Consider the following 25461-nt stretch of genomic DNA (forward strand, 5'->3'; position numbering starts at 1 on the left):
TTCAAGCAACAGGACTGTTTGTAGAAGAGCATATTTGCCACAAGACGATCAAAGTAGGTGTTGTGTGCAAATATGTGAGTGAAAGTCCATCTCTACAGCTCAATACCTTACAGTAGCCTAATGTATCATGATAGAATATTGGAGAGCTGAGGAAAAATAGACTGCACATGATTTGTGAAAGCATTTATTATTTTTACAAGTTACATAGTTAAATCTAATGTACATACATATTAGGCCTAGTACATATGAGGGAGGGCAGGCAGAGATTGTTATAAAAGCTAATAGGGGCTCTATTTTGTAAATACATAACATTACAAATTCAAGATACTAAAAACTCCAAGGTCAAGGCTGAAGATGGAGCTAGACAGTCAAGACGCATACGTTTCATTCTCCTTTCCAACACACTCGCATTGCATTCAGACACTGCATCCAGTATCAGATTAGTTAAATGTCCAGTACCAACTAATTGGCCAGTATTTGTAAACGGAAAGACAATTAGTCTATTAAAACATGACATCCAAGCTGTTTATGACAAACATTAAATTAGTAACATCTGAAAGCAACTGATATTAAAACAATGAAGCAGCAGGTTTTAAATAAATACTATTTATTGAAAATATTGCATGTTGTCAATTTTAAAAAATTTCCCATTTGCAACATAAGTGTATTTCTGATCTTACCAGGATGAAGAGACAAATAGACTGTTTAATCAAAAGCCTAAATCATACTGAAGACAAGAACTGAGGGAAAGAAAATGGACGCTGTCGCGTGAAACTCATGGCATGACGGACCATTATAAAAAGCTAGTTCCCTCGTTATTAAACCTGACAATAATACCCAATTAAAACAGTCTGATGATGATCCCAGGCATATTATCTTAGCATGGATTCCTCCTGTGTTTTAAAGTACAGTCTCTGGTTAAAAAGGGAGTAACCCCCATTGCACTCTGCTCTGTCTGAAAATCATGATTACACTAAAAATGAACAAGAAAACAAAATATGATCCTCAAAACTGGGTTGTTTGGCTTTTTAACATATTATCCCAGTGACAACGATAAGACTGGCAATATCAATACATCTTGGTCCTATGTCCCGCATGTATTTACTATACTGTAGTGATACTGGTGGCATGGCTTGTGTTTGAGTTGTAAAAGAGAAGGGGGAGGGGTCTCGAGTCCGGAATGGGATGAAGAAGTTGATCGGACAGTTGTCATAAAATCTCATGATTCTACAGGAAGTATAATATCTGCACTGGGAGCCACATGGAATTCCCACTGATTAAAACACCTGGCCTCTTATGACATCTCTGACCAATCCTTCTCCATCTCACCTCAGACTCTGAGGAGTGGGGGAGGATCTCTCCTGCTCAGACCCCCAGTTTGTTGGCTTGTGTCAGCACCACCTTGAGCACAGGCATGAAGGCAGACGTCTCGCTGAAGTTGCTGCTGCTCACTATGTGTGTGTGGATGTTGAGGCTCTCCACGTAGGATCGAGACTCGATGCACTGTACCATGTTGTGCAGGCCCCCTATGATGGCTGGGGAGAGCTAGAAGGAAACAGAGAGAGAAAGTGTGAGAAAGAGAAATCGAGAGGGATGTGCGGTGTAAGCGCAACATTGACAGAATTTTTGAATTGTTCCAACTCACGGTCTGCTCTCGTAGCTTGTCGTAGAGGGCCTCAAGGCGTTTGTTGGCGTCATCCAGCTTCCTCTTGGTTTGCTGTGGGGAGAGAGAAATATGATGAGACGCGCATATCAACAGCCCTAAGCTGAGGGAGTGTTTGAAGAGGAAGTGTGAACAATTTCACACTAATGATATAACTTAAGGAAAAGTAGTTGTACGTGACGATTTATGAACTCCAGAGATAATCTGACTCGATAGACACGCCGCACTCACAGGATCGGTGGCAGCAGCCAAGCACTTGTGGATGAGGCCCTCAAAGGTGTTTTTCAGGACCAGGTGCTCATCGGGGATGGGCTTCATGGTTATCTTCTCAGCAGGGATGGACTGCAGCGGCTGGAAGGTTAACAGAACCACAGCACATGGGTTTTAGACTAACTCTTAGGAATTGTTGTAGAGCTTTCTAAGTTGCAAATTGTACCACGTTAAGAGCTTTGAGGCCATATTGCACTACCAGTAATGTAATCCACTAGCAATATGTTTCTCATAATTTCAATGAGGAATACACCAAATGTATGTAGGACTAGACCAGCACCTGTATGGTATCTCCAGTCGGAGCTCCGGGCGCTCCCTCCACACTTCCTCCACGCGTCTTGAGCATGCCAGGGTTCATGGGTGGGGGGGCCATCTGCTGCTGCATGCCCTGGTAGGGGGCCTGGTTCTGGGCCTGGCCTGGAGGCATGTAGGGGGGCTGCTGGGGGTCCCCAGCACCGAGGGGAGAAAATATGGGGGCCATGATGGGGGAAGGAGGCGTGTAGTTCTCTGGAACCTGCAACAGTGGAAAGAGTGTGTAATGTACACTGAACTAAAATATAAACAACATGTAAAGTTTTGGTCCTGTTTCATGAGCTGAAATCAAAAGATAGCAGAAATGTTCCATACGCACAAAATGCTTCTCTCATATTTTGTGCACACAATTTGTTTACATCTGTGTTAGAGAGGAATTTCTCCTTTGCCAAGATAAGGCAGAGCCCCACCTGTTTGAGCCCCACATTTTTTTTTTTGTGGGTTTGATTACAGGCTGTAATAAAAATATATACAGTGGGGCAAAAAAGTATTTAGACAGCCACCAATTGTGCATGTTCTCCCACTTAAGATGAGGCCTGTAACTTTCATCATAGGTACACTTCAACTATGACAGACAAAATGAGGGGAGAAATTAATGAATTTATTTGCAAATTATGGTGGAAAATAAGTATTTGGTCACCTACAAACAAGCAAGATTTCTGGCTCTCACAGACCTGTAACAACTTCTTTAAGAGGCTCCTCTGTCCTCCACTCGTTACCTGTATTAATGGCACCTGTTTGAACTTGTTATCAGTATAAAAGACATCTGTCCACAACCTCAAACAGTCACACTCCAAACTCCACTATGGCCAAGACCAAAGAGCTGTCAAAGGACACCAGAAACAAAATTATAGACCTGCACCAGGCTGGGAAGACTGCATCTGCAATAGGTAAGCAGCTTGGTTTGAAGAAATCAACTGTGGGAGCAATTATTAGGAAATGGAAGACATACAAGACCACTGATAATCTCCCTCGATCTAGGGCTCCACGCAAGATCTCACGCTGTCGGGTCAAAATGATCACAAGAACGGTGAGCAAAAATCCCAGAACCACACGGGGGGACCTAATGAATGACCTGCAGAGAGCTGGGACCAAAGTAACAAAGCCTACCATCAGTAACACACTACGCTGCCAGGGAATCAAATCCTGCCGTGCCAGACGTGTCCCCCTGCTTAAGCCAGTACATGTCCAGGCCCGTCTGAAGTTTGCTAGAGAGCATTTGGATGATCCAGAAGAAGATTGGGAGAATGTCATATGGTCAGATGAAACCAAAATATAACTTTTAGGTAAAACCTCAACTCGTCGTGTTTGGAGGACAAAGAATGCTGAGTTGCATCCAAAGAACACCATACCTACTGTGAAGCATGGGGGTGGAAACATCATGCTTTGGGGCTGTTTTTCTGCAAAGGGACCAGGACGACTGATCCGTGTAAAGGAAAGAATGAATGGGGACATGTATCGTGAGATTTTGAGTGAAAACGTCCTTCCTTCAGCAAGGGCAAAGATGAAACGTGGCTGGTCTTTCAGTATGACAATGATCCCAAACACACCGCCCGGGCAACGAAGGAGTGGCTTCGTAAGAAGCATTTCAAGGTCCTGGAGTGGCCTAGCCAGTCTCCAGATCTCAACCCCATAGAAAATCTTTGGAGGGAGTTGAAAGTCTGTGTTGCCCAGCAACAGCCACAAAACATCACTGCTCTAGAGGAGATCTGCATGGAGGAATGGGCCAAAATACCAGCAACAGTGTGTGAAAACCTTGTGAAGACTTACAGAAAACGTTTGACCTCGGTCATTGCCAACAAAGGGTATAGACCAAATAATTATTTTCCACCATAATTTGCAAATAAATTCATTAAAAATCCTACAATTTGATTTCAGGATTTTTTTTCTCATTTTGTCTGTCATAGTGGAAGTGTACCTATGATGAAAATTACAGGCCTCATCTTTTTAAGTGGGAGAACTTGCACAATTGGTGGCTGTCTAAATAGTTTTATATACAGTGGGGCAAAAAAGTATTTACTTTTTCATGTTATTTTGGCATTAATACGTGTCACATCAGTTTGCAAACTATGTAAATAAAAATGTATATCATTGAATTAATAAAGATGCATACAAACAGTCTCTTTGTTTTCTTGAGTAAGGCAGCTCCAAAAAGCTCTAAGTGCTTTCTGTGGTGGTGTGTACTACTCCCTTCACAGAACAGCGCAAACTGGCACTAACCAGAATAGAAAGAGGTGGGAGACCCCGGTCCACAACTGAGCAAGAGGACAAGTATATTAGAGTGTCTAGTTTGAGAAACAGACGCCTCACAAGTCCTCAAATGGCAGCTTCATTAAATAGTACCCGCAAAACACCAGTCAACGTCAACAGTGAGGAGGCGACTCCGGGATCTTCAGTTTCTTGGCAATTTCTCCCATGGAATAGCCTTAATTTCTCAGAACAAGAATAGACTGACGAGTTTCAGAAGAACATTCTTTGTTTCTGGCCATTTTGAGCCTGTAATCAAAACCACAAATGCTGATGCCCCAGATACTCAAGTCTAGAGAAGGTCAGTTTTATTGCTTCTTTAATCAGAACAGTTTTCAGCTGTGCAAATATAATTGCAAAAGGGTTTTAATTAATTAGCCTTTTAAAATTATAAACTTGGATTAGTTAACACAACGTGCCATTGGAACACAGGATTGATGGTTGCTGATAATTGGCGTCTGTACGTCTATGTAGATATTCCATTACAATTATTATAATAATATACACTGCTCAAAAAAATAAAGGGAACACTTAAACACAATGTAACGCCAAGTCAATCACACTTCTGTGAAATCAAACTGTCCACTTAGGAAGCAACACTGATTGACAAATTTCACATGCTGTTGCGCAAATAGAATAGACAACAGGTAGAAATTATAGGCAATTAGCAAGACACCCCCAATAAAGGAGTGGTTCTGCAGGTGGTAACCACAGACCACTTCTCAGTTCCTATGCTTCCTGGCTGATGTTTTGGTCACTTTTGAATGCTGGCGGTGCTTTCACTCTAGTGGTAGCATGAGACGGAGTCTACAACCCACACAAGTGGCTCAGGTAGTGCAGCTCATCCAGGATGGAACATCAATGCGAGCTGTGGCAAGGTTTGCTGTGTCTGTCAGCATAGTGTCCAGAGGATGGAGGCGCTACCAGGAGACAGGCCAGTACATCAGGAGACGTGGAGGAGGCCGTAGGAGGGCAACAACCCAGCAGCAGGACCGCTACCTCCGCCTTTGTGCAAGGAGGAGGAGGAGGAGCACTGCCAGAGCCCTGTAAAATGAACTCCAGCAGGCCACAAATGTGCATGTGTCTGCTCAAACGGTCAGAAACAGACTCCATGAGGGTGGTATGAGGGCCCGACGTCCACAGGTGGTGGTTGTGCTTACAGCCCAACACCATGCAGGATGTTTGGCATTTGCCAGAGAACACCAAGATTGGCAAATTCGCCACTGGCGCCCTGTGCTCTTCACAGATGAAAGCAGGTTCACACTAAGCATGTGACAGAAGTGACAGAGTCTGGAGACGCCGTGGAGAACGTTCTGCTGCCTGCAACATCCTCCAGCATGAACGGTTTGGCGGTGGGTCAGTCATGGTGTGAGGTGGCATTTCTTTGGGGGGGCGCACAACCCTCCATGAGCTCGCCAGAGGTAGCCTGACTGCCATTAGGTACCGAGATGAGATCCTCAGACCCCTTGTGAGACCATATGCTGGTGCGGTTGGCCCTGGGTTCCTCCTAATGCAAGACAATGCTAGACGATGATGCTATGGACTGGCCTGCCCGTTCCCCAGACCTGAATCCAATTGAGCACATCTGGGACATCATGTCTCGCTCCATCCACCACAGACTGTCCAGGAGTTGGCGGATGCTTTAGTCCAGGTCTGGGAGGATATCCCTCAGGAGACCATCCGCCACCTCATCAGGAGCATGCCCAGGCGTTGTGGGGAGGTCATACAGGCACGTGGAGGCCACACACACTACTGAGCCTCATTTTGACTTGTTTTAAGGACATTACATCAAAGTTGGATCAGCCTGTAGTGTGGTTTTCCACTTTAATTTTGAGTGTGACTCCAAATCCAGACCTCCATGGGTTGATAAATTTGATTTCCATTGATAATTTTTGTGTGATTTTGTTGTCAGCACATTCAACTATGTAAAGTATTCAATAAAAATATTTCATTCATTCAGATCTAGGATGTGTTATTTTAGTGTTCCCTTTATTTTTTTGAGCAGTGTATATATATTTTTTAAAGTCAGACATTTCCAGCTACAATAGTCATTTACAACATTAACAATGTCTACACTATTTCTGATCAATTTGATGTTATTTAAATGGACAATTGTTTTTTTTAATCAACGGCTCCTGTGTCCTGGAGAGCTATAGAGCAAGGTTCAGTGACCACAGCATGACAATGTATAAGTGTAATAGGTCTCACCTTCTTCTTCTTTGGCACTCTGCTCAGGGTAGGCGGGTCGTTCCAGCCATTCTGTGGGCCTGTTGACAAGCAGAGAGAAACCCATCACACACACCTGTCTCTTCACTACAGTCTGGGTGCCACGGTCCCTGCACTCACACGTGCTACATTGTTAGCTAGCCTTGCTAACGCTAGTTGGGCAAGAAACAACCACAGTTCGACTGGCACCTAGGCTACTCACAGCACAACACTACATATTTCATACTGCATCCGCAAGACAATGAGCAAAGAATGTTTTCTTTTTGTCATTTAGCAGACCATCTTATCCAGAGGTACTTACAGGGGCAATTCGGGCACATCAATATATTTTTCACCTAGTCGGCCTGGTGATTCGAACCAGCAACCTTTCGGTTCCTGGCCCAACGCTCTTAACCGCTAGGCTACCTGCCACGGTTGGATAATTTTCTTGCCATTTGAGCAAATGACCAAAAACAGCTCTTTCAGGCTGAATGTATTGGTATTTGAGTGCAGCGTAGCCTGGGCTGACCCCTAAATATAATCACCATGATCCCCCCCTGCCTGCAATTTTCATCAGGATATTGCCTGCCCTAGATAGCCAAGCAAAGCTCAGAATCAGACCAATCTGACTAACTTACCAACCCAATCATTCCCGCTTTACGCTCCTGCCCAGAGCACCACACATCTGGGTCAACCAACTGACACACATATCCATGTTTACCTTTCTATCAACCGCAACGATGACGATTATGTCCTTGGTACTTCAGGTCTATGAAAAAGTTGATTATGTGATAGCGCCCGTTAGAAATTAGCTGGTTTTAAAAAAAAAAAAATCCTGCTGATTCCTTGATTGAACATTCACCAGAAAACAGAATTGGCAGCGCAACAGAAGCGGCAACGCATCATATTGTTGATCATCGGGGATAATGGCGAGCGCTTTTGATTAAATTGATTGGTATGATCTGGTCAGGCCGGTCATTTACAGGCAGTAATTGCATAAGGTAGCAGAGCGGTCTTTCAATTCACCTTCACCTTCCATGAAACAGGTAGTGTCTGGATTATATCCCTCTGTGGACGAAAAAAACAACAACTCTAGAACAGTTCACCGAGCCATCAGAGCCGATGTGAGAGATGCTAATGGAGTTGATAGCTAGGGAACTAATAGCATACTCAAAATGTGTCGTTAGCGAGTGTTACTGTACCTGTAAATGTTTACAACTAATCAAGTCCCATTTCATTTAACAATGCGCTAATGCTAACATTAACACCCCTCGCACAATTCGGACGTGACCCTGTTAATAAGGAACCGCCATATTTCAGAGGAGTAACAGTGTCTCAGTTGAGAATTGTTACCTCCGCTTTCCCCACCCAGGGAGAGAGAGAGAGGTGCGAGAAAGAGGCATGGAACAGCAGCAGCCGTTGACAAATCTGAAGGCCGTCTGTGCTCGGCTGCACTGTGCTCACTAAGCAGATAGCTAGCACACACACTCTCCTGGCTCCGCTATGCCCTTACAGTTGGACACCGTCTAAACAGCTGCTTTCGGTCACTTACTCCATTCAGACCAGTTTAATATCCGCCTTTAGCTTCCTATGCGGGTCTCTGACCCGACACTTGACATTCCCTGTCCACATTTGGCCCGGCCATTCAAACAGAACTATGGCTATGTTCCAACACCCACACTAGCATACCACTTTAGAATACAGGTCCAATACACTGCTTCTTTCTGAGGGGTATTGTAGTGTGGATCCTTCGAAGGCCCGGATCAGGCTGTGTACCTGAGGATCCGGTTGGTGGGAGCGGCGGCATGTATGAGGCAGGCGAACCCGGTCCGCCATGTTGGAAAGACGCTCCAGATGACAGCGGAGGAGGAGAGAAAGGAGGAGCGGAGGACACAGGCTGGCCCATGGAAGGAGGTGGGTAGAGGGGTTGTTGGGTGTATTGGGGCATGAAGCCTGGGGCTGGGGCTTGGGGTGAGGAGGAAGAGAAGGAGGGAGGAGGAGGAGCAGAGTACTGGAGAGGTGAATAGATAGCTGGGCCACCAGTACCAAGGTTGTACTGGCTGGCCGGAGGGTAGGCTGGGGGTTCACAGGAAAGAGAACAGCATGCATTAGTCACGTAGTGGCATTAAAGACTAACTGGAACAGTGCTCTCTGGGGTCCTTTAGGAGTAGTAACATGCATTCTAATTCTTAACAGTTCAGGAAATGTGAAACGGAAGCATTTCCTCTTAATAATTACAATCTGGTAACATTACATAAAAATGTTTCAACTGTGTTAGAACTTCATTCAAAAGTATGTAGACGTTTATAGATAGACTATCAGGCATGAAAAATCTGTTATTCAGAACAGGACATCATGCAGAGAGCGAGAGAGTTAACAGCCAAACATTCTCAATTAGAAAACATGGCCATAGAAGGCTCAAGGCCGAGCTAATTAGCAAATAACTTTCGAAAGAGAGAACACTGGGCAAACATTCTCCGCCAGAAAATGCTTGGTTTAAATTTAGAAAAACGGGGCATCGAAGTCAGATTATCTGTATGTAGAATACCCAAGGCTAGCACCTGTACCTGATTCAGAGGGGTTGGGTTAAATGCGGAAGACACATTTCAGTGGTACAACTGACTAGGTATCCCCCTTTCCCATCTGTATGTGCGAAGCCACGATTAGCTCTTGACGCTACGCAGTGTATCCTCCAAACCGGTTGGTGGCGGCAGACAGACACACTTCTAGGTGTTCAGGCTGCCATTTCCCTCCTACACGAAGAAGAGAGTACCTATAACCTGAAAGTGGTAGTGATGTTTGAGACACTTACGCTGGTACTGATGTGAGTACATGGGGGGGTATGCAGCAGACGAGGAGGCTGGGGGAGCAGCTGACCCAGAGGGAGGCATCCCATACATGGGGGGTGTCGGCTGAACCTGCAATGAGCGACAGGACAGACACAAAAGACGACATCACAGACTCAATGGCTGCCTTCCAAATGGCAGCCTAATCCCTATATATTGCACTACTCTTTAACAGAGCCTTATTCCATGGCCTATAAAGTGCATTATATAAGGAATAAGCTTCCATTTGGGAAGCAGCCAGGATCATAACCACGACTAGGGCTGGGTTTCATTCCAGAGAGAATCTCCCTCTCGTCAGGTCTTGTTCACTCCCCTTCACAGATCTTAAAGTAACTGCCCAGTAATAATCTCACTTTTAAACAGAATATGAACTTTAACTCATATCCAAATACTGTTTTTGTATTTATACTCGTGTGGCCAAAGCATAAATTGGAGGGAAAAAAAGGCAAAAACACTTAAAAACCCCACCTCAGAACGTTCCAAAAATGCTTGCCATTTCCTCATAGAACATGTCATCTCCCCAAGGGGGATGAAATGGCCAATCATTGGTCTAGAGCAGAATTATCTACTAGCACAAATATTTTTTTGTGACCGATATATGCCCAAACCTTCCAAACACAGAAAAGCTGCATTTGAACATAATTACAATTAGTCGGGGGAAAAATATTTCACTCATATTGTAAGTAATATTTCATAGAAAAATCAGGAAACACTGGGCAGTTATATTCAAGACAACTAGATAGATGCACAAAATAGTGTAACAAGAGCTGTGAGTGAATCAGAAACAAGAGAGAAACGGGACACGGACTGGAGAAAGAGACATGTTTTAGAGCAGTGCCTCTTAAATCCAGTCCTGGGGACACAAAGGGATGCAATACAAACCTAATTTAAAAATCATTAAAGCTTGACGATGGGCTGATCATTTGAATTAGTTGTGTAGTACTAGGGCAAAAACACAAAGCCCTTTGGGTCTCCAGGACCAGAGTTAAGAAACACGTTTGGATCAGGTGCTCCACACGGACGTGCATGACAAACCACACATGGATCCAGGGTGGGTTGGGGTATGAACAGTAAGTGACCAGCTGGTGTGGGGACCATGGGAACAGGGTGGAGATTTGTCTTCCAACAGACGGGAGTCATGACGCGACGCGTGTTGCAAGGAGCGGCGCAGAAAGCCGTCGCGCTGTCTGACGTACGACAACGGGGGTTGGAGCTGTGTGTGGGGGGGAAAGGGTCAGGTAGAGAGACAGACTAGGGTCATGCAGTTATGGGGGGCGGGGGGGGGGGGGGGGGGGGGGTCAGTGGCCCTGAGGTGAGAGGTCAGGGGTACATGGCTGTGACCCTGTGCTTGGTATACGTGCCAGGTCTACGTCGTACCACAATAGCAAGAGCAGCGCTTGCAACAGAAGAACAGAAGAGAGTAGCAACGTATTGACCCATAGTAGAACCACAGCATGTCCCAAAAAAAACCTTACTAACGAGACCATTGGAAAATCAATTCATTGGTTTAAATCCCATTTCAATCAATGTAATTAAATCAATTCATTGTCAACCAAAATGGGACGACAGTCAGAGGAAAGATCAAAGCGATAACAGAAAAAAGACATATAAAAACATTCAGGGAAAAGAGTTAGTACCAGTAGCTCTCTTTCCTAACTACAGCAGGTAGTGACCGACAAAGAAAGCAGGGGAAATAGTTCACAACATCTGTTAGGTAGTGGTCTGTGTGTTTATTTAGCTGCTACAATTAGATTTCAGAGTTAGTCAAACTGAGGAATATTGAACCTAAGCCCAAAAAGCTGAAGCACAGTTGCTGGTGTGGTACACGTGTGTGTGTGTGTGTGGTCACAGCCATCGTCAGGGCTAGTGTGTGTGTGTGTGTGTGTGTGTACCTGGGGCTCTGTGGTGGCAGGGCCTAGATGAGGAGGAGGGACACTGGGGAGAGCTGTGGGAGTTTGGTTACTCCAGGAGGTAACTGTAGAGGCAGACCTCACCTGGAGAACACACATACACACAGTCCGCATGGTACACACACACACACCAATGATGAACACACAATGGAGGAGCCCCGACAAAAACAACCCCAGCTCAACACTAGAGGTCGACCGATTAATCGGAATGGCCGATTAATTTTCAGAATCGCTAATCGGCATTTTTGGACACCGATTGTGGCTGATTAAAAAAATTTTAAAAAAGTTTATTTACCTTTATTTAACTAGGCAAGTCAGTTAAGAACACATTCTTATTTTCAATAAAGGCCTAGGAAAGGTGGGTTAACTGCCTTGTTCAGGGGCAGAACGACAGATTTGCTCAGGGATTCGATCTTACAACCTTCTGGTTACCACCTGCCTTACATTGCACTCCACGAGGAGTGCGTGGCAGGCTGACCACCTGTTACACGAGTGCAGCAAGGAGCCAAGGTAAGTTGCTAGCTAGCATTAAACTTCTTACAAAAAACAATCTTAACATAATCACTAGTTAACTACACATGGTTGATGATATTACCAGTTTATCTAGCTTGTCCTGCATTTGCATATAATCGATGCGGTGCCTGTTAATTTATCATTGAATCATAGCCTACTTCGCCAAACAGGTGATCATTTAACAAGCGTGTTCGCAAAAAAAAGCACTGTCGTTGCACCAATGTGTACCTAACCATAAACATGAATGCCTTTCTTTAAAATCAATACAAGTATATATTTTTAAACCTGCATATTTAGTTAATATTGCCTGCTAACATTACTTTCTTATAACTAGGGAAATTGTGTCACTTCTCTTGCGTTCAGTGCAAGCAGAGTCAGGGTATATGCAGCAGTTTGGGCTGCCTGGCTCGTTCAGAACTGTGTGAAGACTATTTCTTCCTAACAAAGACAGTAATTAATTTGCCAGAATTGTACATAATTATGACATAACACTGAAGGTTGTACAATGTAACAGCAATACTTAGACTTATGGATGCCACCCGTTAGATAAAATACGGAACGGTTCAGTATTTCACTGAAAGAATAAACATTTTGTTTTCGAAATTATAGTTTCCAGATATGACCATAATGACCTAAGCCTCATATTTCTGTGTGTTATGTTATAATTAAGTCTATGATTTGATATAGCAGTCTGACTGAACGGTGGTAGGCAGCAGCAGGCTCGTAAGCATTCATTCAAACAGCACCTTCCTGCGTTTGCCAGCAGCTCTTCGCTGTGCTTCAAGCATTGAGCTGTTTATGACTTCAAGCCTATCAACTCCCGAGATTAGGCAGGTGTAACCAATGAGAAATGGCTAGCTAGTTAGCGGGGTGCGCGCTAATAGCGGTTCAATCGGTGATGTCCCTCGCTTTGAGACCTTGAAGTAGTTGTTCCCCTTGCTCTGCAAGGGCCGCGGCTTTTGTGGAGCGATGGGTAACGATGCTTCGAGGGGTGGCTATTGTCGATGTGTTCCTGGTTCGAGCCCAGGTAGGGGCGTGGAGAGGGACGGAAGCTATAATGTTACACTGGCAATACTAAAGTGCCTATAAGAACATCCAATAGTCAAAGGTTCATGTTAAAAGGAACCACCAGCTTTCATATGTTCTCATGTTCTGAGCACTTTTACTTTCTTCTCCAACACTTTGTTTGTGCATTATTTAAGCCAAATTGAACATGTTTCATTATTTGAGGTTAAATTGATTTATGGATTTATTATATTAAGTTAAAATAAGTGTTCATTTAGTATTATTGTAATTGTCATTATTACAAATAAATATAAACAAACAAAAAAATTGGCCGATTAATCGGTATCGGCCTTTTTTTGGCCCTTCAATAATCGGTATCGGCGTTAAAATCATAATCGGTCGACCTCTACTCAACACCAGAGTCAGCGGCCATCGGCCACACAACATGTGGGAACAAGACCAAAAGGGCACCCAGACAGCATCAGAATCAAGAGAGGATCATCAACCACTTAGGGGCTAATGAGGAGGCTGTGTGAGTGACTGTCACTTACCGGCTGGTAATACTGTTGCGGTGCGGTGGCAGCGGCAGGCACAGGGGCCAGAGCGGGCTGCTGGGTCACCATAGAAGGCTGGGCAGGGGTGAAGAGCTGCCTGGGCTGGGCAGCTGTGGGCTGAGGGGATGGGAGTTGGGCTACTGGGGCTGCAGCTGGAGCCTGTTGACCCAGAGCTCTGCTGAGACGGTCACGCAGCTGCTGCACCGCAACCTGGAGGTGGAGAAAATACCGCCGAATTAGAAGCAGTAGAATGGACATTACGTTCCGGCTCTGAACGAGTAACCCGAGGCAGATTGTGGGACAAATGTATTGTGTATATCATTCACCTGCTCTGTGTTCTGGGGCAGGTATGCAATGGCGTTGGTGAGGCTGCCCTGGGAGGCCAGCAGGCTGGCATACTGACTCATCTTCTCCCCCAGTAGAAGCCCCACAGCACAGGGATCAGACTCCTGGTTCTGCTCTACCGCCTTGCGGAGCACCACCACCTTCTCGACCAGATCCTGCCGCAATACAAACATTACATAGAGTTAGACCCACACACACACAAACCAGACGTACACTCCACACACACACCCGCGTACCTGCAGAGAGAGAGGGCAGTGTCTGTCCTGTGCTCTGGTCCAGCAGGTCACCAGTTTCTCCACGTTGCCAGCGCAGATGTAACACAGACAAGCCTGAGCCTGCAGCGTGCAGTCCTCCACAGCCTCCAGTCTGCAGCCCAGCAGGTCTACAGAGACAGCAGCACAGTTGGGTTCAAAATTCACAACTGGTTCACACGGCAGCAATGGAAAGAAACTTTGAAAGGGAAGGCCAGTGAGGGAGAGCGTGAAAGGCCCCGCATGGTCAATCCGTCGTCTGCATTGATCATGCAGCATTTATAGTGATACGGCCTCTGCAGAAGTCAGGGCATTCATACTTCTTGCGCGTCGCTGAGGAGCAAAATTGTGAAGGAAGTGAGCTTGTGTTTATACAGGACCTGCCGCCCCCAACCAATCATGTACAGCGCAAAGCTATACGGAGCCCTCCGCATTGTTACAAATGTACAAAATCTGGGAGGCGCACGGCGATGCAGGAGCAAGCATAAATTGGCTTTAAGGGAGAGTGTGTGAAAGAGGGAGAGAGAAAGTGTCCGTTCCTACCACACAGAGAGGAGAACTCCTCGGGCTGAGCATAGGTCATGACTGCAGCCAGAGCTTCCTTCCAGTTCTGCAGCTCACAGGTCTGCAGCACGTCACGCCAGTCCCTCATCACCACCGCACTGATCAGCTGTTAATAAAAAAATAAATCTAAATCGTCAATAGCGTAGACCTCCCTCTGATCAGCTGCGAGACCAAATAATGGCCATAATCAATATTGTTCACGTCCCTCTGCCAGTTCCTCAACCCCACCAATCAGCTGCAGGAGACACTGAAAGTAAATCAGTAGCAGAACAGTAGCAAATACCACAGATCAACTACCTGATCACATGACCATGACACTGACTGACATCATGGTCACGGTGCTCGTCACCTTGGTGATCTTGCAGTGACCAGTGCTGGGTTACCTTGGTGATCTTGCTGTGAGTCTTGGTGAAGTACTTCCTCTGTGTTTTCTCCAGAAGCTCCGCCCCTCCGGCGATGGCCAGGATGATGCTGTCAGCCATGCGGTTGTCATGGAGACAGAGTTCCACTGCGCCCTGGAAGTCACCCGTCAGCAGGGCCTGGGTGATCAGGCCATCCACACCTGACGGGACAAAACCAACAACGGTTTGCTTTTTAAAACTTTGACAAAAAAACAGCAGCATGCAGTCAACCTAAAAATAAGAGATTCAGATTGATATTAACGGATCGTTACCTTGACTGACGCGGAGTTTAATGCCCTCTGGGACTGGAGCCTCCCCTGGCAGGCTGGCCTCTGCTGGTGGAGCCGCCTCCTGACAGACCAGAGGGGGAGTTGATCAAATGTTATTTGACCGAGAGCAGTACCGTCCCTGGAGTGTCAGTACAACTCCAACTACTGCGTAAATCTGTTGATGTCAACGGGAGATTTCCTCGGAAGCATAACAAGTGTTATTCCGTACCGCCATACCATCTACTCAGAGCTTTACATATAACCATAAAACAGCAAAGGGAAACTAAATGAACAGGTGTGAGTCTACCCCAGAGAGAAAGTTAAAGTTGAAGGAAAATAGGGGGGGGGGGGTAAAAGAAATTGGGCGAGTTACTTATAGTTAGAGATGAGACACTATGTGAAAGCAATGTCACAACATAACCGGAGCAACATAATGACATAGCAGCACCAATATAATAGGTTTACAGTTTTAGCGATGAACAACGATAACGACAAAGCAATAATAGTACGATGCGCCACTCTCTCTCTGGGATGGACTGACGGGATGAGAAGAAGGTACCTCCTCCAGAGGAATCTCTTCATTTACTGGCATCTCTTCCTGGGCGATGGGCTCAGCTCCAAGGCCTTCTGTTAGGTCTACTTCTGCTGCCAATGGTTCCAGACGTCCTGTCACTTCCACTTCTGCTGCTGGCTGGAGGTTTGCAGCAGCGATGAGGTCAAATGGATCTTCCGCTTCTGGTTCCAGAGCAGGTGTGAGTTCCACTTCTGCTGCTGGCTGGAGGTTTGTAGCAGCGATGAGGTCAAATGGATCTTCCGCTTCTGGAGCAGGTGAGAGTTCCACTTCCGCTGCTGGCTGGAGGTTTGCAGCAGCGATGAGGTCAAATGGATCTTCCGCTTCTGGAGCAGGTGAGAGTTCCACTTCCGCTGCTGGCTGGAGGTTTGTAGCAGCGATGAGGTCAAATGGATCTTCCGCTTCTGGAGCAGGTGTGAGTTCCACTTCTGCTGCTGGCTGGAGGTTTGCAGCAGCGATGAGGTCAAATGGATCTTCAGGCGGGAGTCCAGGGTCTGCTAGAGGCTGCAAGGTGGATACAGGAGGAGCCAGGTCCAGCTGGACTGCCGACTGCAGACTGGGCATTGTTGATGTCGGGTCGAAGACGGGTACAGCCTGTAAGTCCACCTGGTTGAACGCAGAAACAGGCTGTAAGTCGACTTGGTTGAACTGAAATACAGGCTGCAAGGGCACCGGGTCAAATTCTAAGACATGCTGCAAAGCTACCTGGTTAAATTCAGATACAGGCAGTGAGTTCACTTGGTTGAACTCTGTTGGAGGCTGGAGGGAAAAGGGGGCAGTGGGATCAAACATGGGTGCTTGCTGCAGGTCAGCTGGGGGGGGCAGAGCTGGGGGGGCCAGAGTAGGGTCAGACTCTGACAGGAGAGCAACGGGAGCAACAGGGGCAAGAAGCTGGGGTTCTGCGCTGAGGTCAAGAGTAAGAACAGGCTCCGATTGGAGGACAGGCATAGGATCAGAAGCTGAAAGGTCACCGCTGGGCGGGGGAGCAAGCTCTGGCTGGGGTCCAGGTTCGGGCTGGAGGGCGGGCTCAAGCGGCGGTTCGGGGGTGGGCTCAACAGTAGCAGCCTCAGGCATGGGAGGAAGGACCTCAGGCTCCGTGTTGAGCTGGGGAGCAGGAAAAGGCACTACCTCTGGTTCTGGTCCAGGATCAGCCTCAGGTTCAGGCACAGAGGTGGGGGCAGGAGCAGTGGAGGGCTGCATACATTCATACAGCAGGAAAGGAGTAGGAGAGGAGAGCCAGATTCACAGAGTTCAGCAGAGCCATTCAATTGAGAGTTGTAGATAAATTATTAACAGAATCACTGACATGTTGGAAACCCAATAATATTCATAAAACATCATTGATTGTGTCCATTGAGATATTAGTACCGTTGAGCCCGGGTTAAGCAATGTTACAAAATATCCTTTAATTTGAGCAGTACAATAGCATTAAGAATCAGATGAGAAAATAGCATTGTCTTGCAGATTAAAAAAATATATTATATATAAAAAGGTAGAATAGAAATATGTGAGGTGAAGTTATCCAAATCATATTCAATGATGATCTATGACAAAAGTCAGGAAAAGCAATTCAACGATGTTCAGCACATGAATAAGAAACGCATCCTTTTCTTACTTCACAGAAACTGTATTGTGAAACCTAGAGTTAGTGAAGTTGGACACTTTCCCAATGCCCCTACCACTTCCCTGTTTGAGCAATGAGACCAAAGCTACAGAGAGTGAATGAGCAGATATGTTTGCTCTGCATTACCATCAACTTTACCGCATACTGAACCGTATTCCACGTTGTTCATCGAATTGTCACAACTAAGGAATTATACATGTTTCTTCCACACACACACACAAAGTCCTTACCTCCTCAGGCTGAATAGGTTCTCCCTCTAATGCTGCTGCAATCTGTGAACAAAGGAACAACCCCAGCGGAATTAAACCAGGCTGACAGACCGCATTAGGACCAGACAGACAACAGACTGACATGGCCTGAGGACATTCAGTGACGGTTCATTTCAAAACCTCACCTTTGCTGCTAGCTCCTCCTTCTTATATCCCAAAAGCTCCAGGTATTTTCCACGAGCATCATTCTCAAAGTTCACCTGAAAACACCATTTCACTTTGGTAGTAAAAGACACGCAAAAAAAAAAAGACACGCAATACTGTAAAACTTTGTTTTAACACCACAAGTCCCCATCCTTACCTTCAGGAAGGACCAGACGGTCTTCTCAAACTCGTTCTGGGCCGAGTCCATCTTCTCCTGGCAGAAGTCAACGAAGCTGCCAGCAGCCAGTGTGGCCTGCAGCTGGGCAGAGCGCTCCAGGAAGGTCGTCTCCGTAATCACCTGACTAATGTGAACCACATGGGCCGTGGGCTGCTGAGGCTGTTGGGGGTTGGGCTTGATGTTCTCCAACGACACCAGCTTACCACCAAACTGGATTTTGGCGGAGGGGGGGGGGGGGGGGGGGGGGGGGCAGGAAGTGAACTTATTAGCACCATTTCAACATATCGATAGAATGTCTTTAGTGAGAGAGACAGGAACCAGCAGCAAAGAGTTGCCAGGAGGTGAGCTGTAGTGTGTCACTGGGCGGTATCATCATACATCCATGCATACGGCTTGACAAAGATAGCAGAGAAATTAAGGCAGAGAAGGTAGTGACTCACAGCGAAGGAGGCCCCCACGGGCCTGCGGATCCACTTGGGGGGCTTTTTGAGGGGGGTGATGGTGGTGGAGGCGGGCGGGGCCTGGGAAAGCTGCAGGGGGGGAAGGGTCTGACCCATCCCAAATGGATCCATATTGCCAAATGACGTGCTGATCTAGAACATAGACATGCCACAGAAAGTAAAATATATATTTTTTTTCTCCTCTTTTTTTAAATAGATTATGTATTCATTCACACAAAGTGTCTCCAATGATGGGCTAAAATTGAAGCGAGTTTCCACTCCAAATCTCAGAATTCGTTGGAACCGCGTATGTAACCCGAAATGACCAACATGGAGGCCAGTTTCCAACCTCAACAGTGTTCATATGTGAAACTGTTTACCCACCGTGTCTGCCTGTGTCTGGCTGAAAGCCTGGCTGCTGCCCCCCATGATGGAGTAGATGCTGATGTGTCCGTCGAAGGCTGCGGCCGACAGCACCGCCGGGTTCCTGGGACACCACTGGATGTCAAAGCACCACTGGGTACTGGTAGGCAGCTCATACAGCACCTGGAGATGAAACAGCAGACAGGAATGCCTTTCTGGTTACATGTCTCCGTAATGATAATTATTAGCAGTGTACTGTAGTTTGTAGTTAGGGACCATGCTAAGAATAGCGAGACCACACACACACACACACACTCACCTCGGCGGTGTTGGGGTTCCAGCAGAGGATTCGGTTGTCTTTCCCGCAGCTCAGTAGCAGCTCAGGGTCCGCCAGGCTCCAGGCGATGGCCAGGACACCCCTGACGAACACACATACCCCCCCCGCAGATTTAATTAGCATAATGTAATCCGATCACATCCGATCTAATGAACACTTGCAATTAGTTCTGACATGTCTTGGGTGTGCCCTTTTGTTAACAGTCACACCAGAGGAGCGTGTTCTGATCACTCCTTAAATAGCAGTCATCCCCATCTCCCAGAGACCTCTAGTAACCAAGAACAGATTCATACCGCAGTCACATTCCTACGTGGTTCTCTCACAGAGTTCAGCCTCAACGGCTGAACATGATTCCATCCAATACAAAAGGTTGGACCGTGACAGTCAGTGGTTTTGACATGACTTTCTCCACGACTGGATACCAGATTCATTTGAAGTCATAATTTACCGTGTGTGGTTCTCCAGGACTTTGAGAGGGGAGGTGGCAAAACGCAGGTCCCAGATCTGGATCACTGGCATCCTGTCATCCTCCGAGGCCAGCACCAGCTGAGTAGCTACCTCGGGGTTCCATTCTAGCCCAGAGCAGTGCATCTGAACACACACAAGTTATCTATTAATTTACTTATTATAATGAATGTGTGGTTCTCTTTCTGCCTGCCATCTGTCACGTGGTGTTAATACTATGCTTGTACCAATGGTTGGAATCAGTACAGGGAACAGAACCAAAAACAATTTTATGATTTGAGGAACAGAACCCGAACCGAAAGTGATCTATACTGTTCCGGAACAGAACCGTTAATTTAAAAGCAACGTTCAGGGCATTTTTTTTCAGTTTCACAAAAATCACAACAAAGTGCCTATGCAAAGCCCTCACTCTGTCACTCAAATGTATTCCAGTGCCCACCAGCTGAAAATCTTTGCCAGTGTCTGCGCGTGTAGGCCACCTGCCCTCTGAAGCATAAGTTACTGTAGCCTACTGACGACATTGCAAGCGTAATTCAGAAATTAGGGAGAGGTGTTTAATTAGAGAAGAATGGATTTACTTTTTCAACGCTAGTTAAGGATACTATAGTTATCCCGTTTCACACGGCATTTATTAACTACAAAAAAGGCAAGGCGTGTTTTTAATTCCAGTGCTGCTCTGCACACACAAGCTAGTTAACTAACGTTTGCTCTGGTCCAACGTTAAACCAACACCGATGTTGAAAGATATTCAAAGTTCCTCCATAGAAGCCGCTCCTCCGTAGGTGTAGCTCTGTGGGCCTGATTCAATAAGATGCCCTGCGCTTCAAGGCAAGCTTCCCCCATCCTTTCTCCTCAAAAATGTATTTTGCATCTCACGCCCTACACGGTGGCTGGCAGCACAGTGTGTGTGTGTCTGTCTTTCATTATTATTAAACCATGCGGTTATGGCAAAATACTATTTGTTCTTAACGACTTTCCTATAGAGATTAAAAATGGCTAACCCGCTCCACAGCAAGCTTCTCTATCCACACTGATTGGTGAAGTAATTTAAATGTTGAGGTATATGGAAAAATAAATGTATATATTTCAGAGGTTTAAAAAAAAAGGAACAATGTAAATCGGAACCAGTTTATCATAACTTTATTTTGCCGGTCGGAAACAGTGGAACGAAACGAGAGAAGAAAAAAAAATAACACTTCTGGAAAATAATCTTGGTTCCAACCCCTGGTTTGTACTAATGTCAGAAGCCTCAGACCGATTCGGTTGCCAATCCTGTGTCTGTCCCAAAATAAGTGGCAAGCTTTTAACTGAAGGCGCTAGGAATACTTCCCACCCCCAAAAGTTTACAGAAAGCTGCAGGCCAGGGAGAGGACTTTTAAACTGGAGATGAAAGTGGCAGACTGAGCCCTAAACAGCAGACGTGCTTTCCGGTACGTACCCTGTTGCTGTGGTCGCTGACTTTGATGATTAGGTCGTTCTTGCGGAGGTCCCAGATGGAGGCGCGGCCGCTGGGGCTGGCTGAGGCCAGGATGTGTTGGACCTGCCTGTTCCACGCCACACAGCTGATGTCCTCTAGAGGCTGAAATAAACAAAAAGCCTGCTCACTCAAATGTTCCTCTACTATCAAATTACCTGGGTGCCGGATCCTCGTAGACAAGATAACATGAACATTTTTAAGGAAAGCACTCCAAAAAAAAGGTAAATTGTGACTACTTATGGTTTCCTTAATTAACCACGCAGAGACACGTTCTGGTGCCATTGAGTCTTACCTGAGTTTTAGGGCCTGGTGTCATCGGGGAGCCAAAGTTGTTTAGGTCCCAGATGTAGATCTCTGATTCGTTACCTCCGGAAGCCACCAGGTTGTCCTGGGGAAGGGGAGACGGAAGTAATGATTTATCATCACTAGCTAACATGGGGGGGGGGGGGGGACAATGTAAAGTACAGTAACGAACAACGAGATACACTTGACAGAGTTGGCGGAACAGTCAACAAAGGTCAGTAGACCAAAACGTTAGTATTCCAATAAAACAAAAGCAAGACGTTCTCAAGTGAGTTGAGCAATATCTCAACGTGCATATTATGCACAGAAAAGTATCATGCCAAAGCGGTTAGTGAGAGCATAGTTACAGTTAGTTCGGTGTACCTACCTGGAAGGAGTTGACATCAAGGGCTCTAACTGGCCCGCTGTGTTTGTTACTCTGAGCGATGACAACGTCACCGTGTCCAGCAATGATCTTGGCCGGGTCGTAAAGGATGACGTCGCCGTTCTCTCCCCCTGCGATGAGCACTCCAGACGGGAGACCCTGTGCATCCATGCCGTGGGGACCCCACGCCAGCTTATGGTATCTGATTGAGTGTGATAAGAGCAGTCTGAGCTTTGACGTATGTTTTCTAAACCTACCCAAGAGTTGACTTGCTCTGATGCTTGTTGTACCCTTGTCAGAACCATTCACCAATCTTTGTTGATTGACTATACTTGTTGTTTTTCCAGTAACCTGAGCTTTAACCACTACAGTTTTCACAACTACGATTCCCTACCCGGGTTTACTATACTACCTGAGATACCTGAAGAAATATAATTTACTAAGAATCCTGTTGAAAGAAAGGGGGCTCCCGAGTGGCGCTGCGGTCTAAGGCACTGCATCTTTTGGGGCGGCAGGTAGCCTAGTGGTTAGAGCGTTGGACTAGTAACCGAAAGGTTGCAAGAACAAATCCCAGAGCTGACAAGATTAAAAAATAAATAAAAATGTGAAAATAAGAATTTGTTCTTAACTGACTTGCCTAGTTAAATAAAAGGTCAAATAAAAATCTCAGTACTAGAGGTGTCACTACAGACCATGGTTCGATTCCAGGCTGTATCACAACCAGCCGTGATTGGGAGTCCCATGGGGTGGCGCACAATTGGCCCAGCGTCGTCCGGGTTAGGCCGTCATTGTAAATAAGAATTTGTCCTTAACTGACTTGCCTAGTTAAATAAAAAATAAAAAAACTGGGTTTGGGTTACAGCTAGTGCTAAGGTTTCACTACCTGTGAGAGGAGGAGTATGCTCCACGGAGCTTCATGTCCAGAGAAGGCTCGGCCAGGTCCAGCTCAAAGATCTCCAGAGAGGCGGAGGTACTGAAGGAGGCATCCAGCTGCTGGGCTGACGTACCTGGACACAGAGACAGACGGGTGAGCAGTCAGCAATACCTGACCAGGTAGACGCACTAACAGGACAGCTGTTCAGACAACAAATATTAAACGAGTCAGTTTTCAAGGATATTCAAAAACTTGTGGCTCATGACGAGACTATGACTCCAACATAGAGAGGAGAATAGCTGCTCCTGCAGCTCAACTCTTTCTGAAATTTAATCTGGAAAATTGATGCATCACCCCTGTCAGTGCAACATGTACAGTTGGGGGTCTTGAATTATGGGATCCCTTGATGATAAGCAAAAAATAATGTATAAAATAAATAACACAAATACTGAGCTATATTGTATGGAAAGACATTCTGGGAAATTATATTTAATACCAAAAAATTGCTCAGAGAAATAGATTGTGTAACAAATAATAACGGGGGGGAGGGTTAAAAATGATTGGATCCCGTTTTCAATATTCCAGCACCCTCCCCTTACGAGGATAACGACACTGAGCCTTTTTATAAAATGTTTAATGAGATTGGAGAACACAGTGGGAGGGATCTTAGACCATTCCACAATACGGAATAAGGTTTTCAGTCGAGTTTAAGCCTGGAGACTGAGATGGCCATTGAAAAATGATGATTTTTGTTGTGTGCTTAGGGTATTGTCTTGCTGGAAGATTCACGTGAGGCCAAGTTCCAGCCTTCTGGCAGAGGCACGCAAGGTGTTTGGCTAAAATGTTCTGGTATCATTCATGATACTGTTGACCTTAACAGGGGCACCAGGACCAGTGGAAGCAAAATAGCCCCATAACATCAAAGATCCTTCCCCATATTTTACAGTTGAGATTAGGTATTTTCTGCATTGCTCTTTCAAAAGTCAAACACCCTGGTGTGCATGGCCAAATACCTTTATTTTTTATGACTATAGCACCGATTTCAATCCAAGTGCCAATGCCGTTGAGCAAACTCAAGGCAGTGCTATGGTCAGATGACATGAAAATAGAGCTCTTTGGCCACGCACACGAACGCCCGAGTTGGCCTTCAAAAGAACGCATATGCAGAAAATACCTACTTCCGGTCGTCAAATATGTCCGAGATTCTCAGTAAAGTGTACAAAAGATACCTGCTGCCAGGTACACAGGATGGTGCTGTGCTGGGCTCCAGCTCTGGATGGCCGTGCGGTTGATCTCTTTGAGCTTCATTCTGATGGGGAGAAAACAACCCAAACAAGAATTAATCAAGCTTCTAGCGCACAGAAATAACGGATCACAATAGATAATGAAATGGTCCTGAAAATAGTTACCCTAGTCACAATAAAAAAAGCTGATGTATAGGCTAGCGCCTGACAATCAACGTGCACAAATACAGAATAAGGGGACTGGATATGGTGTATCCGAACTGGGTATAGACTTATATGGCTGTAAATAGGGTAGGTAGGGCAAAGGTGCATTCAAATGAAACAGACATTTTGGATGGATTTCGTGTAGTTACCGTTCCATTTTAACTGAATAGATAGCCAAGTCACACAAAAGGAACTTTCCATTCAAATTAGATGACACAGACAAGTTGTTTGTGCAGCAAAGTAACCTCGATTTTACGCTGGGACGCTAGCTAAAATAAGAAGCCACGCAGCTAATGCTAAAAATGCGTAGGTACCTTTCAGTGAGACTATGGTTCTGATTGTAGCACTTGATTCGTAAGAAAAGAAAACCGACAGCTGCAAATAAATTGTTTCTGTCCTAACACAATGAACTCAGTAGCTAGCTAACCAGTAGTTATAGCGCAATCTGTGAGCTAGAAACTAGCAACATGGCTAGAAGACCTAAGCGAAATACTGTCCAACAGGGTCACACATCTAGCTAATCCAAAAAAGTACTTACCTTCTCAGGTCTTTTCGCTCCTATAAACACATACACACAGTTGATATGCGTCAAAAAACGTTGATCACTCGTGCAAGTTCCTTTTTCTTATTGTGCAAGACTTAACAAGCCGACAGCTCTCCGCTGCAGAATGCACATTCAATGAAATTCCACGTCCGCACTGGTCTTCGGCTCCATCAACGTGGCACAATAATCTCCTCCTCCTCCAGGCACTTCCGGTGAACGTCGGCTTTGAACACTGTGCTGAACGTAGGCCGTATGTACATACATGTACTCAATTCATTGCAGCCCTACTGTACATGTAATTTGTAGCGAACACAAATAGGTTGCATATTTCATTAGGGAGTGCACCCTCTGCCGCAAGTGTCATCATTATAGGATATACATTGACACTTAAACCCATTCCATCTTGTTGCATCAGGCAAAATGTCCAACTGCTGAATAAAGTGAGTAAATCCCTCAGTATCATTGTAAGGGAATCTTAATTTCCTCTCATTGCACAGTATTGGGCATGCAAGCTTAGGTCCTGACCAGAACTTGATGCTACCGTGGTTTAGCTATTCTAGTAAAACAACCAGGTTAATCAATTTCCCTACATGCATTTCAATCGAGTTTGTGTAACCTTCACCTTCAAATGTCATTCCAAAGTTCTATTTCCAAGACAGGGCTATGTGAGACATTACACACATTTCTGAAATGGTCATTCAAATT

At 45.7% G+C, this 25461-nt stretch overlaps 1 protein-coding gene across 14 annotated transcripts; it reads right to left on the reverse strand.

Moving 5' to 3' along the window:
• Positions 1–168: 168 nt before the first annotated feature.
• Positions 169–24724, reverse strand: sec31a (SEC31 homolog A, COPII coat complex component). 14 transcript variants are annotated; one of them, XM_036977563.1, is made up of 31 exons: positions 24362–24503; positions 23994–24073; positions 22774–22897; positions 21894–22092; positions 21516–21611; positions 21185–21325; positions 19730–19872; positions 19264–19363; positions 18966–19127; positions 18582–18734; positions 18121–18351; positions 17945–18019; positions 17781–17822; positions 16632–17120; positions 16400–16532; positions 15915–16243; positions 15359–15437; positions 15069–15247; positions 14665–14791; positions 14107–14252; positions 13852–14025; positions 13523–13735; positions 11436–11537; positions 9510–9615; positions 8474–8773; positions 7724–7765; positions 6701–6759; positions 2214–2447; positions 1895–2014; positions 1646–1717; positions 169–1545 (listed from the first exon to the last, which is right to left on the reverse strand). In XM_036977563.1, exons 1-31 carry the CDS (start codon positions 24367–24369, stop codon positions 1366–1368), a joined length of 4638 nt encoding a protein of 1545 aa, XP_036833458.1. In that variant the 5' UTR covers positions 24370–24503; the 3' UTR covers positions 169–1365. The 14 variants fall into 14 exon arrangements, with proteins under 14 accessions (XP_036833458.1, XP_036833456.1, XP_036833453.1 ...); XM_036977561.1 differs by having other exon boundaries at positions 15915–16321; XM_036977558.1 differs by lacking the exon at positions 24362–24503 and adding an exon at positions 24527–24724 and having other exon boundaries at positions 15915–16532.
• Positions 24725–25461: the final 737 nt, after the last annotated feature.

Source organism: Oncorhynchus mykiss, chromosome 5 (genome assembly GCF_013265735.2).
Source record: "Oncorhynchus mykiss isolate Arlee chromosome 5, USDA_OmykA_1.1, whole genome shotgun sequence".
In the NCBI taxonomy this organism is placed as follows: domain Eukaryota; kingdom Metazoa; phylum Chordata; class Actinopteri; order Salmoniformes; family Salmonidae; genus Oncorhynchus; species Oncorhynchus mykiss.